The 17,581-nt window shown below is 39.2% G+C and overlaps 1 protein-coding gene across 2 annotated transcripts in view; it reads right to left on the bottom strand.

Moving 5' to 3' along the window:
- The window catches only part of nfatc3a (nuclear factor of activated T cells 3a), a 151,867-nt gene that overhangs the window by 80,740 nt on the left and 53,546 nt on the right, over positions 1-17,581 (bottom strand). For both annotated transcript variants that reach the window (XM_048605614.1, XM_048605615.1), the window contains one exon: positions 16,224-16,423. In XM_048605614.1, the coding sequence (XP_048461571.1) occupies positions 16,224-16,423 (200 nt within the window). The remainder of the gene's footprint in view (positions 1-16,223; positions 16,424-17,581) is intronic.

Genomic DNA, 17,581 nt, shown 5'->3' with positions numbered 1-17,581 from the left:
AAGAAGATTCTGACTGTCAACCCAATCTACACATCTCATAATTTTATAGACTTCTATCAAGTCTCTCCTCAGCCTTCACCTCTCCAGAGAAAACAAGTTTTTCTGGCCTCTCCTTATAGCTCATACCCTCTAATAACGGCAGCATCCTGGTAAACCTCTTCTGCACCCTCTCCAAAGCCTCCACATCCTTACTGTAGTGTGATGATCAGAATTGAATGCAATACTCTAAGTGCAGCCTAATCAAAATCTTATAAAGCCACAACATGACATCCTGATTCTTGTATTCAATGCCCCAACCAATAAAAGCAAGCATGCCATAAGCCTTCTTTACCACCCTATCTACTTGTGATCATTTTCAGGGAGCTGTGGACTGAAACTCCAAGATCTTTCTGTACATCAATGCTGTTCAGGGTCCTGTCATTAACGGTATACTTTTCCTTAACAAGTCACCGTGGATCCTAGGCATTTTAATGCCCTGGATGAGCCGACCATGAGGGACCTTGTCGAATGCCATACTAAAATCCACGCAGACAACATCCACTGCTTTTCCCTCAGCAATACCTTTGTCAACTCCTCGAAAAATCCAATCAAATTAGTAAAATATGACCTGTTCCGCATGAAGCCAAGCTGACTATACCTAATTAGGCTATACTTTTACAAATGTGTGCAAATCCTATTCCTAAGAATTCTCTCCAATAGCTTCCCCACCACCAATGTGAGACTCACTGGTCTAAAGTTTCCTGAATTATCCCTATTTCCCTTCTTGAACAGCAATTAGCTAACTGCCAGTCCTCTGGGACCTTTCCAGTGGATAGCAAGGATACAGAGATCTTGGTCAAGGTCCCAGCAATCTCCTCTCTTGCCTCTCAATAACCTGGGGTAGATACCATTGGCCCTGGAAACCCAACATCACTTGTTTCTTGATCACAAAATGCCCTACACAAAAACACATTGGTCATCAGTTCCAATGACAACTCACCAAATTTTCCAGGTCTCCTGCCTCTTTCCTTGCTCCCTCTTGGCCTAGAAAATTCCACCCCAAGACTTTTTTGATGACAGCCAAGGTAGTGAATGAATGCTTTGTGCATCCCTTCATAAATCGGAAAGATTCCAATGTTACTATGAAGAGGGCAGGGAAGTGCAGGTAAGGGCTACTTGGGCAGAAAAGCATTGGGTGACCACCAGGAAGACTAGCAAGTGTGGGCAGGCAGTGCAGAAGTCGCCTGTGGCTATTTCCCTCTCAAACAGATACACTGTTTTGGACACTGTTGCAGAGTGATGCCCTGTCAGGGGAAAGTAGCAGCAGCCGCCAAGTTTATGGCACCCTGGTTGGCTCTGCTGCACAGCAGGAGAGAAAAAACTGGGCAAGATTTCAGTGATATGGACTCAACTGGAAGGCGAGCTGACGGACGGTTCGGTCGCAGCAAATGAGACTCTCGACGGTATGTTGCCTCCCATGTGCCAGGGTTCCAGGGTATAGTAGTTGAGGGGGTGCAGGAGTAAATGAGGTTATTGTGCACTGCACTATTGGTAAGTAAAACCATCACTGCAGTAACGAGGGAGGATGTCGAAGGTTCTTCAAATGAGGTCACCTGGGTGGAGCTTACAAATAAAAAAGGGACGATTACCTTGTTGGGTTTATGCTACAGGTCTCCCAATCGCCAGAGGGAAGTAGATGAGCAGATATGTAGGCAAATCACAGAAAGATACAAGAGAAACAGGATTATAGTTGTATGGGACGTCAACTTTCCTAACACTAACTGGGACTGCCGTAGTGTGAAAGGATCAGATGGGGTAGAATTTTCAAAGTGCATTCAGGAGAGCTTGCCATGCCTGTACATAGATAGCCTTACTTGAGATTGGGCAGTGCTAGACCTAATTCTAGACAATGAAGCTGGTCAAGTAGTTGAAGTTTCAGTGGATGACCATTTTGGGGATAGTGGCCATAAGATAAGTTTCAAATTCATATAATGCGAAGATGCTGGCGTTGGACTGGGGTGGACAAAGTCAGAAATCAAACAACACCAGGTTATAGTCCAACAGGTTTCTTTAAAAACACAAGCTTTCGTAACGCTGCTCCTTCGTCAGGTAAAGTTGAAGGAGGCGCACAGGCAAAGAATACATATGCAGAGATTTATAATTATAATTATCTTGCTATTATATCTCTTGGTGGGACAGAACACTCAACAACACCCTTCCTGAATTCTGAGGAAGGGTCACTTGGGCAGAAACATTACCTCTGATTTCTCTCCACAGACGCTGCCAGACCTGTTGAGCTTGTCCAGCAATTTGCTTTTATTTCTGATTTGTAGCATCCACAGTTTTTTCAGTTTTTAATTACAGACTAGTTCGTTTTACATCAGTGGTAGTGGAATTACTGGAATAATTCTGAAGGACTGGATTAATCAATACTTGGAATGGCAGGGGTTGATCAGGAATAGTCAGCATGTGTTCGTTAGAGGGAAATCCTGTCTGGTTAATTTAATTGAGTTTTTGAAAAGATGACTGAATAAATTGATGAAGCTGGTGCAGTTGATAGGGTTTACATGCAAGGCCTTTAACAAGCTCCCACATGGAAGGCTGGTCTGAAAGGTAAGAGCCCATGGGATCCAAACAAGGTGAAGTTGGGTCCATTTAGGAGGCAAAGAGTGATGGTGGTGTGTTGTTTTTGTAATTGGAAGCCTGTGACCAGCGGTACACCACAGAGTTCAGTGCTGGGACCCTTGCTGTTAGTTATGCGCATTAAGGACTTGAATGTGAATGCAGAAGGTATAATTAGTAAGTTTGGAGACAACACAAGAATTGGTGGGGATAGTTGACACTGAGGAGACCTCTGGTTTAAGTCCGATGCTGTTGCAGAGATCCTAAATTGATGACAGCAATAGCAGATGGAATTTAATTCCAATAAGTCCAAGTTGATGCATTTTGGGAGGTCTAATAAGGGAAGGACATACGCAATGAATGGTCGGTCCCTAGTGAGTACTGAGGAACAAAGGGACCTGGGCGTATAAGTCCATAGATCCCTGAAGATGTCGGCACAGGTAGACAGAATGGTGAAGGCGGCATATGGGATTCTTGCCTTCGTTAGCCGGGGTGTACTTTATAGGAGCAAGGAAGTCTTATTACAACTTTATAAAAGATCGGTTGGGCCACATATGGAATACTGTGTGCAGGTCTTGTCGGTACACTATCGGAAGGTCGTAATTACGCTGGAGAGGGTGCAGAAGAGATTTCCCAGAATGTTGCCCAGGATGAAAAGTCTCAGTTTTGAGGAGAATAGGCTGGGGTTTGTTTGCCTTGGACCAGAAGAGGCCAAAAGAGTATGGATTAAAATATACAAAATTATGAGGGTTATAGACAGGGCAGATTGTGAGAAACTCTTCCCAGGTCATACATTTCGAAGTCCAGAAGGCATAAGTTTAAGGTGAGGAACATGTGGTTTAAAGGGGTTCCAAAAAAGGAAATTTTTTCCACCCAGAGGGTGGTAGAAATATAGAATATGCTGCCTGAGAGAGTGATGGAGGCAGACACTGTTGCACAGTAGGCAATGGACAAAGTGCAGGTAAATGGGATTAATGTAGTTTGTTGGTCAGCACAGACATGATGGGCCAAAGGGCCCTTTTTCTATGCTGTATGACTCCATAATTGGAGATTGGACAGGATAAAAAGCAGTTGAAAAGCACATATTCAAAGGTTTGGCAGAATGTCTGGTCCAGATGGGATGCATCTTAGGATGCTGAGGACATAAGGAAAGATATGGCAGAAGGCCATAACCTTTTGATCCTCCTTGGATGATAGGATAGTAGCAAATGTTATAACCCTGCTTTAATAAAATGGAAAAGTTGACAAACTCCGTAACTACAAGTTAGCCTGCTTAACATCACTGGTATGAAATGTGTACAGACCATACTATAAGAAGCAACATATTTTTCTTTCCTGGGGCCACAAACCAAAATGGAAGTTGGACCAGTATATCATAAAAACACCCAGAGAGTCTGGCACCTTGAAAATCAAGTACTGCCTATTTTTGAATTGTGCATTACATGTTGCTTTTTGAGTCAATGTAGGGGAGAATTCAAGACTGAGCAGGATCAAGAGTCTACTGTGTTAAGGAAATTCTGCCTGATGATAGCTCTGATTTGTTGAGCTAGAATGGTAAAAGCTGAAGCGTCAAAGTAGCAGAAAGAAACATCCGGAATCTGCAAACAGAAAGCATTCATCTCATCCTCTCTCTTTGTAGGAAAAAGACTGAAAGGCAAGAAAGCTTAAAGGAAATAATTCCGACACGACACAGATACACCCAATCAAGTTTTGCTCCAAAGAACAACAATCACTTTATTGACTACAGTGTGTTATTGTTGCCACAAAAAAAACTGAGACAATTTTGCCCATCTAAAAATTTGGACTTCTAATTTTCGAATTCTGTTTCCTCGGTCTTTATTCTTTTTGCTACCTATATTATCTGTGTTACAGTATTTGACTTTTGTTCATCTTAACTGGCATTGAATGTGTTTGTTTGGGGTTTTTGAAGAGGCATAGTTTAAGCTGTATCATGATAGATATGAAATCTATTCTTTTCTGTGCTCTTTTATCCATGTTAAGTGTATTACAATAAATAGTGACTTTGCTGTTACTGATAAAACTTCACATGAATTGCTTTTGTACTGAATACCAGTCTAGCAAATTGGTCATCTTGATGGTGTCAGAGATAGTAGAAACTGCAGATGCTAGAGAATCTGAGATAACAAGGTGTAGAGCTGGATGAACACAGCAGGCCAAGCAGCATCAGAGGAGCAGGAAGGCTGACGTTTCGGGCCTAGACCCTTCTTCAGAAAAGGGTCTAGGCCCGAAACGTTAGCCTTCCTGCTCGGCCTGCTGTGTTCATCCAGCTCTACACTTTGTTATCTTGATGGTCTAATTGGGAATTCACACAATTTGCAATGGTTTGTGAATAAGTGGGACTGACCATCAGTAGCCTTTCCCCAATGAAATTGTGACAAAAGCTTGGGGCTAATCGAAGGTCTTTTGAATGAGGAAAATGTAAGGTTGGAAGTGGAATTGGTCTAAATGGTAAAGGACAAAAGGACAGAGCCATGCTTCTTGTACTAAATAAAATAGCTTGAGAAACAGCTAAAACCATCCTGCAGTTGAAACAGGCATCCCTGATGGATTTACAGGAAGTAACTGTTGGAATTGGCAAGTAATTTAAAGCAAAGTAGGCAGTGATAATTGAAATATTGGCAAAGCATCTGGGACTGATGTAAATACTGAGGGTCTAAGTACATAGAAGTGGTGAGTTATTCAAGTTCACAAAGATTCAACTACAATCAAAGAAACTCCAATATAAGAATCAGCTCATATAGAAAAAAAAAACCTTTTTGCTTCCAATCCAAGAACAGAAGTTGAAGCTCAGAGGGAAGGAGAAATAACAAGTATTTCATGACAGAGATAGAAAATACCATCTCAAAATATTATGGTTTAGGAAAAAGACTTCAGATGCTGAAGAGGGCTCTAATGAGGAAATCCCTATCGTAATCTGATGTAGAGTAGGCAAATACTAAAGTTTGTTCAGGCCTTACCAAAATTTGAGAAAAAGGTTGTGGAAGCATTCTTTCTGTTACTTGAGAAAAACAGACCATAAAAACTCAGGAGCAGAAGACGGCCATTCAGCCCATCAGGCCCGTTCTGTCATTGAGAGATCTTGGCTCATCTGATAATCTTCAATTCCTGTTTCCTGCTTTATGCCCCATAATGCTTGATTCTCTTCCCATTAAAAATCTACCTCAGTCTTGAATATACTTAATACCCAGCCTCAATAGCTGTTGTAAAGAATTCCACAGATTCACAATCCTCAGAGAAGAAATGCCTCCTCACCTCTGTCTGAATTGTACAACCCCAAATTCTGATACTATGCCCTCTAGTCTCAAGACACTCTGAAAGGGGAAACAACCTTTCCACATCTACTCCATCAGGTCCTCTCATAATCTTCTATGTTTCAATAAGGTCATCTTTCATACTTCTATTTCCAATTAGTACAGACCCAATCTCCTCAACTTCCCCTCATAAGACAGTCCCTCTATAACTGGCATCAGCCTAGTGAACCTTTTCAGGCCTGCCATCAATGCCAATACATCTTTCCTCAGACTAGGGGCAGAAAATATTCACACTATCCCAGCTCTGGTCTGATTAGCACCTTGTACAGTTTCATCAAGACCTCCCTACTTTTATATTCTATTCTCTTTGAAATAAAGGCCAACATTCCATTTGCCTTCTCTATTATACGGTGAACTTGGATGCTAGCTTTTTGTAATTTATGGATGAGGACTCCCAAATTCCACTGTCCTGTGGCTTTCTGCAGTCTTTCTCCATTTGAACAATATCCAGTTCTTGTATTCTTGCTGCCAAAGTGCATGACCTCACATTTCCCCACATTATATTCCACCTGTTAAGTTTTTGCTCAGTCACTGAACCTGTCTACATCCTTTTGCAAATCTGTGTCATTATCAACACTCGACATCCTCCACCACCGCCCCCCCAAATATTTTTGCGTCTTCCATAAACTTGGCTATTGTATCTCTGCTTCCCTCATCCAAGGCATAAATAGAATTATAAACAATTGCAGCACCAGCACTAAATGTTGTTGCACTCCTCTAGTTACAGGTGGCCAGCCTGAAAAAGCCCCTCTTGTCACAAATCTGTCTATTAGTCAATTCTCTATCCATGATAATATACTACCTCGAATACCATGGGCTCTTATTAAGTAGCCTAAAATGTGATACTTTATCAAATGCCTTCTGAAACCAATTGTATTACATCCACTATTTCACCTTCATCTATCCAACTTATTACTTCCTCAAAGGCATGACAAATTGACTAACCCCTTCATGAAGTTATGCTGACTCTGCTTGATCATATCATGCATTTTGAAATGCTCTGTTATTACGTCCCTTTTAATAAACTCTAACATTTTTCTAATAATAGACATTAAAGTTAACTGGCCTAAAGTTTCCATTTCTTGTCTCTGTTCAAATAAAAGTATTACATTGGCAGTTTTCCAATTCTCTGGGACTTCTCCAGATTCTAAGGATTCCTGAAGATTACTACAAGCGTATTCACTATCCCGTAGCCACCCCCTTTAATATCCTTGGATTCATTTCATCATGCCTCATCAATCCTTTGACTATTAGTTTTCCTAACACTTTTTTCTCTCGTGATTGTTATTGTATTATTTCCTGTGCTTTTTCCCCTTGAATTTTTAGCTATTTTGAAATGCTATTAGTGTCTTCTACTTTGAAGACTGATGCAAAGTATTTATTCAAAGTTTTTCCAGATTCCCCACCCTCTAAGGGGCCTGTGTTCACTTTAGGTTCTCTCTTCGTTTTTATATATATAAAAGCAACCTCTTGCTGTCTGCCTTGATACCACTTGCAAGTTTACCTTCAAAGTTTAATTTCTCCTTTTATTTACTGGTTCTCTTTTGCTGGTTTCCAAAACCTTTCCAATCCACTAGCTTAGCACTAATCTTTGCCACACTGTATAGAATCAGAATCCCTATTGTAAAGGAGCAGGCCATTCGGCCCATTGAATCCACACTGACCCTCTGAAGAACATGCCACCTGAACTCTGAATTTGAAAAAGTTAAGCAAAATAATACTGATTGATAGATACAGGCATTCGGAGTAAATACCACACTTGAAGCTCAGAGACACCATTCACTTGTAAGAATTTAAAAACTGTCTACCTTTTGTGATATGAAAACCAGGGGTTTGATAGACACTGCTGGACAGGCACAAGTAATGACGATTTTGAACTGATCCATACACTAAACATATTTTTTCATCATCGCCATAAACACGAGACACAGGTTGGGAAAGTGAAGACCAAGAACCAGAACAAAGACAGCCAAGAATTCCTAAGAACCCCTCCTAGAAAGTAAGTGCTGAGGGTAGAGGTGGAAATCAAAGGCATAAGTGTTTCCATTATGATAAAGTTCAGAATACTACAAATTGCAAAAGAAGCCCATTGGACTTATTGGGGTTCCCAAGAGTGAGCCTGGGAAAGGAGCTCACAAGGAAGATAACATGGATTGAACTGTAGCTTTAACTATAACTATAACTATACAGCCAAAAGGTAAACATTGCTGAGAGTGCAGGAGAAGTGAACAAAGTAGATAACGGATACAAAGGCTTTTTTGTCAGAAAGGAAAGATAATCATTTTTCTTCGAATCATGCAGCTAAACCCACAACAATATTAAGAGACACAAGATCTTTTGCTGGGGAAGAATGCAGCTTTCCCACCAGGGAGCACAACAAACGCCTAAGTATTAATAAATACAACAAATGGAACGTATTTCCTATTCCACTATACAAAGCACAACTGGAGTGGGTTGTTGTCTACAGCAGTGGTAGTACAAGTTGTTAAGGAATTACCATGGCTAAAGTTGACTTACTCCTAGGGAATGATTTGATGGAGTAGAAGTTATAGCTTCATCTATAAGTGATATTAAAGAAATGGAACATTTGCAGGAACAAATTTCAGGTATTTTGCCATCATTTGTAGTGACCAGAGCAATAGCCAAACCAAACGTATCACCAGAGGTCAAAGTAATACAGCAAGTACATTTTCGAATAGACAAAAACTTTCTTTCAAGATGCAGATGTTTCAAAGGAAGTGTTTAATATGTCTTTGTTATTTAAGGCCCAAAAAGCAGATTTGGAGATAGTTAGTTAATACAGGTAGCTCATACTAAAACTGAAGCTTAAGGAGTTCCAGAGTGTTATTATATTAAAAATTGAGTTTGGATGAGAAAGTGGGTTATCCTCACAGACCTGTAGACAAAAAATGGACAGCTGTTCACCAGGTAGTGGTACCGTCCAAATATCATAAGCCAACCTTGAATAGTATATGAAATTCCTGTGACAGGACATGTTTTAACATGGAAAACTCAAGCATCGATAAACTTGCATTTTAATTGCCCAAAACTGCCTAAAAATGATAGCATGCAATCAAGACAGCACCTTTAATATTGACACCATTCTCTGAAAAAACATTTAATTGAGTATTTGTAGGTTGCATACGACCATCAAAAACAGAAGTGAGTCACCAATACATCCTCACAGTTTTGAGTATGACAACCAAAATTCCAGGAGCTATTCCCTTAAGGAAAATTGCAGCTAAGGTAATGGTGGAAAAGTTAACTCAGATCCTAATGAATAAAAAACTACCAATTGAAATAAAGCTAGAACCTTGGTCTCATTATACGTATAAAATGTTTTAGGATAGAATTAACATTGAGGATTGTTGATTATATGTCCATGTTTCTAGACAGACTCTCAGGAGTGTGCAAAGTCGCACAGCATTCAAAAAATGCAAAAGGAGGAAAGGTCAGGCAGACAAACATACTACATTGTGAATACTTCAAACATGAGATGAAGTGTTCGCATTATTACCTTTACAAGGCGAACCTCTGAAAGTGAGATTCAGTGGTCCCCGCAAAACAGTTAGGAAATTTAGTAAAGTGACTTATCTGGTAGATACTCCTGATCGCAGGAAGAAGTTATGTCATGTAAACAAGTTACAGCAATATCATGGCGAAGAGAATGATAACATACAGCAAGGTGGTCAGGTGGTAAGGGCAATGGGTGATGATAGGGAGAGTAGGAGCGAACTAGAAGGAGGGCTAGACAGCACAAGAGATCAGAATTAGTTAAGCATAAACATAAAAATTAGGATAGATAAGAGCAAGAATAGGCCTTTGGCCTCTTGAGCCTCCTCCACCATTCAAAAGACAATGGCAGCTTTAGCTCCACTTTTCTGCCCATCCCATAACCTCAACCCCTTTCGTATGGCTTGAAAGGATTACAAAGATATGGTGGAGCAAGGTCTTGGAGGATCTGAAAACAGGAACACAAATTCTAAAGTTAAGACATTGCTTAACCAAGAACCAGTGTAGGTCAGTGAGCACAGGGAATGCAGGGGAAAAGACCTCACTGCAAATTTGTTCATAGGCAGCAAGATATTGGATGACCTCAATTGTAGGCAAAGTAGAAAAGGGCAGACTAGCTAGGGGTGCATTCGAATAACTGAGTCTTAGAGGCAAAAAAGCTTTAATGAGGTGCTGGATAGCCAGACTACAAACGGAAGTCTCCTCGACTTGTTGCTCCTCCCTTCCATTTGGGAAAACATTTGGCCACCAAATGAAAATGAATGAGATGAAAAATTTATTATCCCATTAAGTGTAAAAACTTGCTATACGTCGACAGATTCCAAATCTTTCAAGTTTAAGAAAAGCATTCTGCCTCATCCATAATGTTCAGCTTCTCAAAAACATTTTGTTTGAAACTGTGATCATAATCTAGATATCATCAATATAGTTGAAAAGTAACCAACCACAATATTCAGAGTGTGGCAAGGAAAGAAATAAATAAAACAAATAAAGAAATAAATAAAATACATCTTGCAAAGGCTTTCAACTGTAACCAGCCTATCACTAATAGTACCTTGGTGAGACCAGACCTGGAGTATTACATGAAAACCGAAAGAACTGTGCATGCTGTAGATCAGGAACAAAAGCAAAGTTGCTGGAAAAGTTGAGCAGGTCTGGCAGCATCTGTGAAGGAAAAAACAGAGTTAACGTTTCGGATCCAGTGACCCTCCGTTTCACCGGACCCGAAACGTTAACTCTGATTTTTTCCTTCACGGATGCTACCAGACCTGCTGAGCTTTTCCAGCAATTTTGCTTTTGTTATTGGAGTATTGCATGTAGTTTTGGTCTCCTTACCAAAGATATACTTGCCGAAGAGGGAGAACAGACAGCAGAGCTGTCCTATGAGGTTAGATTGGTTTGACAGGAGAGAGAAAGGAAAGACAGTCAACAGCGTGTAGCTGTGAAGGATGAAGCTTAAAGCAGGTAAGGTAGAATGGGAATTTTGGAGTTTAAAAAAAGGATTCACCAGAGCTGAAGTCTTAAAGCTATAAATAAATTTGTACACATGTCAGAGCTAAATTGGCAAACCTAAAATCTCAAAAGGACGTAGTCAGTCAGCTAGTTCAAAGGATCAAGAACTGGAAACCCCAAAGTCCCAGCAACCACGTATTGTGCCATGTCATGTCCAGCAAAATGTTAGGTATCAATCACTAAAGTCCTCATTAGTTTGCGTTCTAAATCAGCAGGTGCCCTTTTTGTCAACAGGGTTATTTCTCAACAAAAATGTTGGTACTCTGGGTTCAGAATAAAGTTCAAATCCCTATAACTTCATCTATTTTGTTGCAGTTGCTTCACACATTCAATTGAAAGCCTTTTTGTTAAGCCACAATGCTCTACAACAATCTTATGCATAGATGCACCATTACCATTAAACTGTGTCATTCAATAAGGTTGTGGTTGATTGAATAGATAGCATATGAGTACAACAGATAGATTTATGATGAGCAAGGGCATGAAAGGCTATCTGCTTCTATCTTAAAAATATTTCAAGATGCTGTCTCAACCATCTTTTGAGGAATGGAGTTCCAAAGACTCAATCCTCTGTGACAAAAGGAAGAATTCTTATCTGACTTATATTGATGACTATTTAATTTTAAACACTGACCCTTAGTTATAGATTCTCCCACAAAAAAAAACTATCCTTTCCACATCATCCTTGTCAAAACCACTCAGGATCCTATGTGTTTCAATGAAATCATCTCTTACATTTCTAAACTCCAGCAGATGTAAGCCTTGTCTGCTCACCTTTCCTCATATGCCACCCCAGTCATTCCAGAGGTTATCAAGTAAGCCTCCTCTAAACTGATTCTAATGTACTGAGAGACCATTACTATACACAAGCTCCAGATGTGATCTCAGTAAAGGCATATATAATTGAAGTGCTACCTCTTTCCTTTTGTATTCAATTCTCCTCACCATTAAATGATAACTTTTATTAGATTTCCTGATTACTTGCTGTACCTAATACTAGCCTTTTGCAATGCATGCAAGACACATACAGATCCCTTTGCAATCTCTTATGTTTTAGATAAAATATTTAGTTTTCATTCTTCATGCCATAGGAACAGTTTGACATTTTCCCACACTATAATCCAAACGTAACATTTTTTCTCACTCACTTAACCCATTAATATCACTTTACTCTCTATGTCCTCTTTGCAACTTACTTTCCTACACATCTTTGCGTCATTAGCAAATTTAGCAAACATACCCTCCATCCTTAAATCCAAATCATTTGTATAAATTGTAAATTGTGAGGCCCTAGCACTGATCTCTGTGGCATACCACTCGTTACACCTTACCAACCAGAAAATGATCCATTTATGCCTGTTGTAGATCCTATTAACTCGTCAATCTTCAATTCATGCCAATACTCCAATCACATGACATGAGCTTTTATTTTCCAGAATTATTTATGATTTGGCAGCTTATCAAATACCTTCTAGGAAGCTAAGTACAGTAGATCCACTGGTTTCCCTTACTGACAGCGCATGTTCCTTCTTTAAAGAACTCCACTAAGCTGATTAAACATTATTTCCCATTCATGAAGCCATATTAACTCTGCCTGAATGCTGTGAACTTCTCAAAATGCCCTTATACAAAGTCTTTAATAACTTCTAACATTTTCCCCGTGACCTGTGTTAAGCTAAGTGACATCATTTCCTGTTTTCACATTTACTTTTTGAATAAATTAACTATTAACCAATTTAATGGAAGCTTCTCGGCATTTACAGCACTTTGGAAAATTAAAACTGATGCGTCAATGATCTTACTAGCCACCTCTTTTAAGAGCCAAGATGTATTCGATCAGGATCTGAGGACATATCTGCTCACAGTTCCAACAATTTGCTTATAATCATCTTCCTGGTGATTGTAATTTTTGAGTTCATCCCTCCCTTCCATTTGCTGATTTGCAGGTATTTCTGGAATTATACTCTATAGTGAAGATCAGGCAAAATACCTGTTCAATTAATTTGCCATCTCCTTATGTTTCATTATTAATTCCCAGGTTCACTTTCTTTAGGAGCAATACTCATTTAGTTAACACTTACTAAACACTTAAATTTATATTTCTAGCTAGCCTTCTCTCAGTCTAACTTTTCCCTTCTTATTAATCTTTTAGTCAGTTTTTGCTGATTATTTATATCCAACCCAATCTTTTGACCGGACACCCATTTTTGGGCTGCTTCTTTAACTTTGATACTGCTTTAACTTTAATAAGCTTCTCTTTCCTTGCTTTTTTTTATTTCTGGTGGCATGCATTTAGTCAGCATATTCTGAAATATCCTTTTAAATGTGTACATTTGCCTTTCCATTGTCCTCTTTCTCAAATTAATCTGCCCGTTCATTTTAGCTCTGTTTTAATTTCCTCATATTTGACCTTATTCAGATTTGAAATACTAGGCTTAGACCCACTCTAAAATTCAATCATATAATGATCACGGTTATTTAGGAGCATGTTCACTACAAGGTCATCAATCAATCTAACCTGTTACACAATACCAGGCCTAGTAAAGCATACTCTCTTGTTGAGATTCTTGTAGCACAGTGATAATATCCCTTCCTCTAATCCAGGATTTCCAGGTACAACTCCTACCTATTTCAGAGGTGTGCAATAACATCTAACAGATTGGTTAGAAAAAAACCTAGCCTGCTTTCCTCTGGTGGGCTCCAGAACATGCAGGTATAAGAAAACATTCTATGAATTCATCTGGGCTTTTTTTGCCCATCTGATTTTTCTAATCTATGTAGTTTAAAATGTCCTTTCCTATTCAATTCTGCTCATCTTTATGCACCTTGTTACAATATTCCATTGTCTCTAATTTTCCTTCAGGTGTCTATATCTCCCTATACCCAAACCTTCTCTACTCTGTTTAAAGCCCGATCCATGGCTCTGGTTACAGTCTGATTTAAATAAAGCCAAATCCAAAGGGGACATCTCCCTCGTTCTTAAGTACTGGTGCCAATACCCCTGTAATCAAAATCTGTTGTTCCCACACTGCTCTTTGAGTCACAAGTTCAATTCTCTAATCTGCTTGACCCCAAGCATGTGGCTCAGGTAACAAGATCTATGCTTCAATTTGGACTCCAGGTCCCCAAACACACTTAACAAAACATCATTCCTAGCTCTACCTACGCGATTAGCTCTGACAATACTGTGATTGTCCTCCTCCCAAATTCATTTCCAACCACAAGGAGATATCCTTAACCTTAGTACCAGACAACCTTTATATGTATAAACATATATTATAGATGAGGGAACTAAATGTAATAGCTCCAAGTTTGCAGACGACATAAAGCTGGGTAGATGGTAAACTGTGAGAAAGATGAAGAGAAGCTTCAATGTGATTTGGACAAGTTGTGAGTGGGCAAATGCATGGAGTAGTGTTTGCAGTTTTGGTCTCCTTATCTCAAGATGCTCTAGCTATTATTTCCTAAACTGACTCCTGAGATGGTTGGTCTCATACATGATGAGAGACTGTACCAGTTAGGACTATATTCACCCAAGTTTAGAAGAATTAAGGAGGACCTCGCATAAGCCTATAAAATTCTAACAGGACTAGACAGGGTAAATGCAGGAAGGATGCTCCCATTGACTAGGTACTCCAGAACCAGTGTTCACATTTTAAGGATATGGTGTAGTCAATTAGCACTGAGACGAGGAGATTTTTTTTTTCAGCCAGAGAGTGATGAGCTTGTGGCATTCTCTGCCACAGGAAGCAGTTGAAGGCAAAGCATTGAATGTTTTCAAGGAGGAAATAGACACAGTTCTTTGGACTAAAGGGATCAAAGGGTATGGGTTGGAAGTGAGAACAGGGTACTGAATTCAATGAGAAGTGATCACATTGAATATGGAACATACTCGAATGGTTGAAAGGCCTACTCCCATTCCCATTTTCTATGTTTCTAATCCTCTGAGCTCTTGATCGTGGTTGCTGAGAATAGCACCCATTCCCTGATGGTATCATCACCATCACTAAGACAATCCTTCACTTCCCCAACTTGAATGACACCCAACATTTCTTCAATCCTGAAACTTTTTCTCTCTTCAAAGCTTATATAACTCCCTTTATAAAGCTGTGCTTCAATCTGTCCCATTGCACTCTGACAGTGCACTGCAAATCCTAATCACTTGCTCTGTACACAATCATCTTGCATCAGTATCATCTGGTTTGCAAACGTTCCCCCAATGCTAAATATCTCCCTATCTACTCTGACTAGACACCTCATATTTTGAATGATTGTTTAAATGTAGTCTTACTTCTTCAAAAAAAAAAAAAAAATACAGAGCAAGTCACATCAAATACTCTTCTATGGCTCAAATGCAAGGAAATCAGTTTTATAAAGGTTCTCATCACCTGTACTTCTATTTTTGTCTGCAATCCCCATCTATTAGAAGCTTCTCAATATTTCACACATAGTTTGAACATACATTAAACAACTACCCATTCCTGTCAGATAGTTCATGTTTTTCACCTAGAAAATGGGTGAAATACCCTTAAAACATCTACTGTGAATAAACATTGAGAACTTTCTCCATCTTAACATAGAAGAAAAATTAAGTACCAGTATTATAAGTCACAAATACAACCACTTTTGCTTAAAAGGTACACACGAGGTCAAATACCTATAATGATGCTGTTCTCAAGCATTCAACTGGAAAAAAATATGCAGCGACATCCAAGTTTCTTTTTCAAATTTATTATATAGTAGACAGTTATAGTCTTTGATTCATACTGGAATCTAGTTACTGAAGCATGAAATTTCGTCATCTTTCCTTCCCTGTGAGCTCAAATACATGGAGTGATAGGAATTAAGAAATATATCTTTTGAGTCTTGGAGCAATGAATGAAACTTTAAACCTACCCAATGCATTGTAAACAATATTTTTCTCCATTTATGTTCTGCAATTTATTTTCAGAATACTCGAAGACAAGAGCTCTGTGACACTTAACCTTAGAATATTCTTTTGAATCAGTAACTAACTGCTTATGTGTTTCTCTCCACCTTGTGCAAAAAATATTTTCAGAAATTTTATTATATGAACTGTAACTTCATATTAGATGAACTCAAAAAAGTTAACTTTCAGAAATAATAAATTTAACAAACTTCCAATGCCTTGAGCAGTTAAGGGGGTTACACCAGTGGGTTTATATCTCTCAAGCGTAAAAGGACTTAAACTGGAGAGAAATTGAACAGTTAAATACCACTACATTTAGAGGTTTGGTTAATTACCTGGCAGTCATATTGTTTTCAGGCAGAAGAGGAATTTCAAGAACCTTTGTACTGGTAACTATAATCTCTTGACTAGCTGTAGCAACAGTCTTCCCAGTGATTCTGTGCACTTGGTAGAATGCATGTGGTCTTAAATAGCGATCATCAGCAGTACCAATGAACATCTGCAGGTTGATTGGCTTTTCATTGTAACCTTGAAGCTGCAAAAGACAAACATATTTATAGTAAGCAAAAGCTACCAGATTTTCTGGACGAAATAGAAAATGAGCGCCAGAAGATTAATCGGGTTTCTTCAGCGAGGAGGTGACTATCTTCAAAAGGGGGTTTTTCAAAAAAAAAAACAAGACTTGCCTTTAGTATCACCAGATTAATAAGTAGGAGACAGTAACAAATAAATAGTAACAACTTAACATCAAGTTTTTACTAGTTCAACATGAACAAGACAATTTCAAAATACAACAATGGCACATCAGAAACATTAAATCAAATTGCCTAATCATTCTTATAATGGTCATTTATTGCAAAATGTTTGCTGCCTGCCAACAAAAATGAATTGTATATTGAACAAAACTTCATATTACATTGTAAAAGGGATGCTGAAATTTTGTAGTCAAGAGCTTTTAAGTACCAATGCCCAAATTTTGAAACAGAAATGCAGTTTTAAGAGTTTTGTCATTGCAACTTTATAATTACATTGGCTTCTGCCCATTATCTGCAGCACGGTGGCTCAGTGGTTAGCACTGCTGCCTCACAGCGCCAGCAACTCGAGTTTAATTCCACCCTCGGGTGACTGTGTGGAGTTTGCACATTCTCTCTGTGTCTGTGGGTTTCCTCCGCTTTCCTCCCACAGTCCAAAGATGTGCAGATTAGGTAAATTGGCCGTGCTAAATTGCCCATAGTGTTCAGGGAAGTGTAGATTAGGTGGATTACAGGGGGATGGGTCTGGGTGGGATGCTCTGAGGTTCGGTGTGGACTTGTTGGGACAAAGGGCCTGTTCTACACTGCAGGGATTCTATGATCATATGATGATATGCTATTGAATTCTATCAGAATAAACAAAGCACCACAGCAATTTAGAAAGGCAACAAAAATGACGAGATTTGAAAAAGTAAAATATTGTACATGCAAGAAACCTGAAATAGAAACAGAAAATGATGGTAACACACAGGTGGTCAGACAGCATCTGTGGACAGCAAATCAAAATGTCAGGTTGATGACCTTTCACTGGAGCTGGACACGTAAAAATACAAGTTTTAAGTTAGTACAGAAACACTGAAGTTTGAGAGCAGAGGAGAACAAAAGCAAAGGTCTTTGACAGGGTGGAAGGCAGGAGAGACCACAGAGCAAGGCAAAAGAAA

This window comes from Rhincodon typus, chromosome 15 (genome assembly GCF_021869965.1).
Source record: "Rhincodon typus isolate 14 chromosome 15, sRhiTyp1.1, whole genome shotgun sequence".
Taxonomy (NCBI): domain Eukaryota; kingdom Metazoa; phylum Chordata; class Chondrichthyes; order Orectolobiformes; family Rhincodontidae; genus Rhincodon; species Rhincodon typus.
This window is presented reverse-complemented; position numbering and strand designations above follow the sequence as displayed.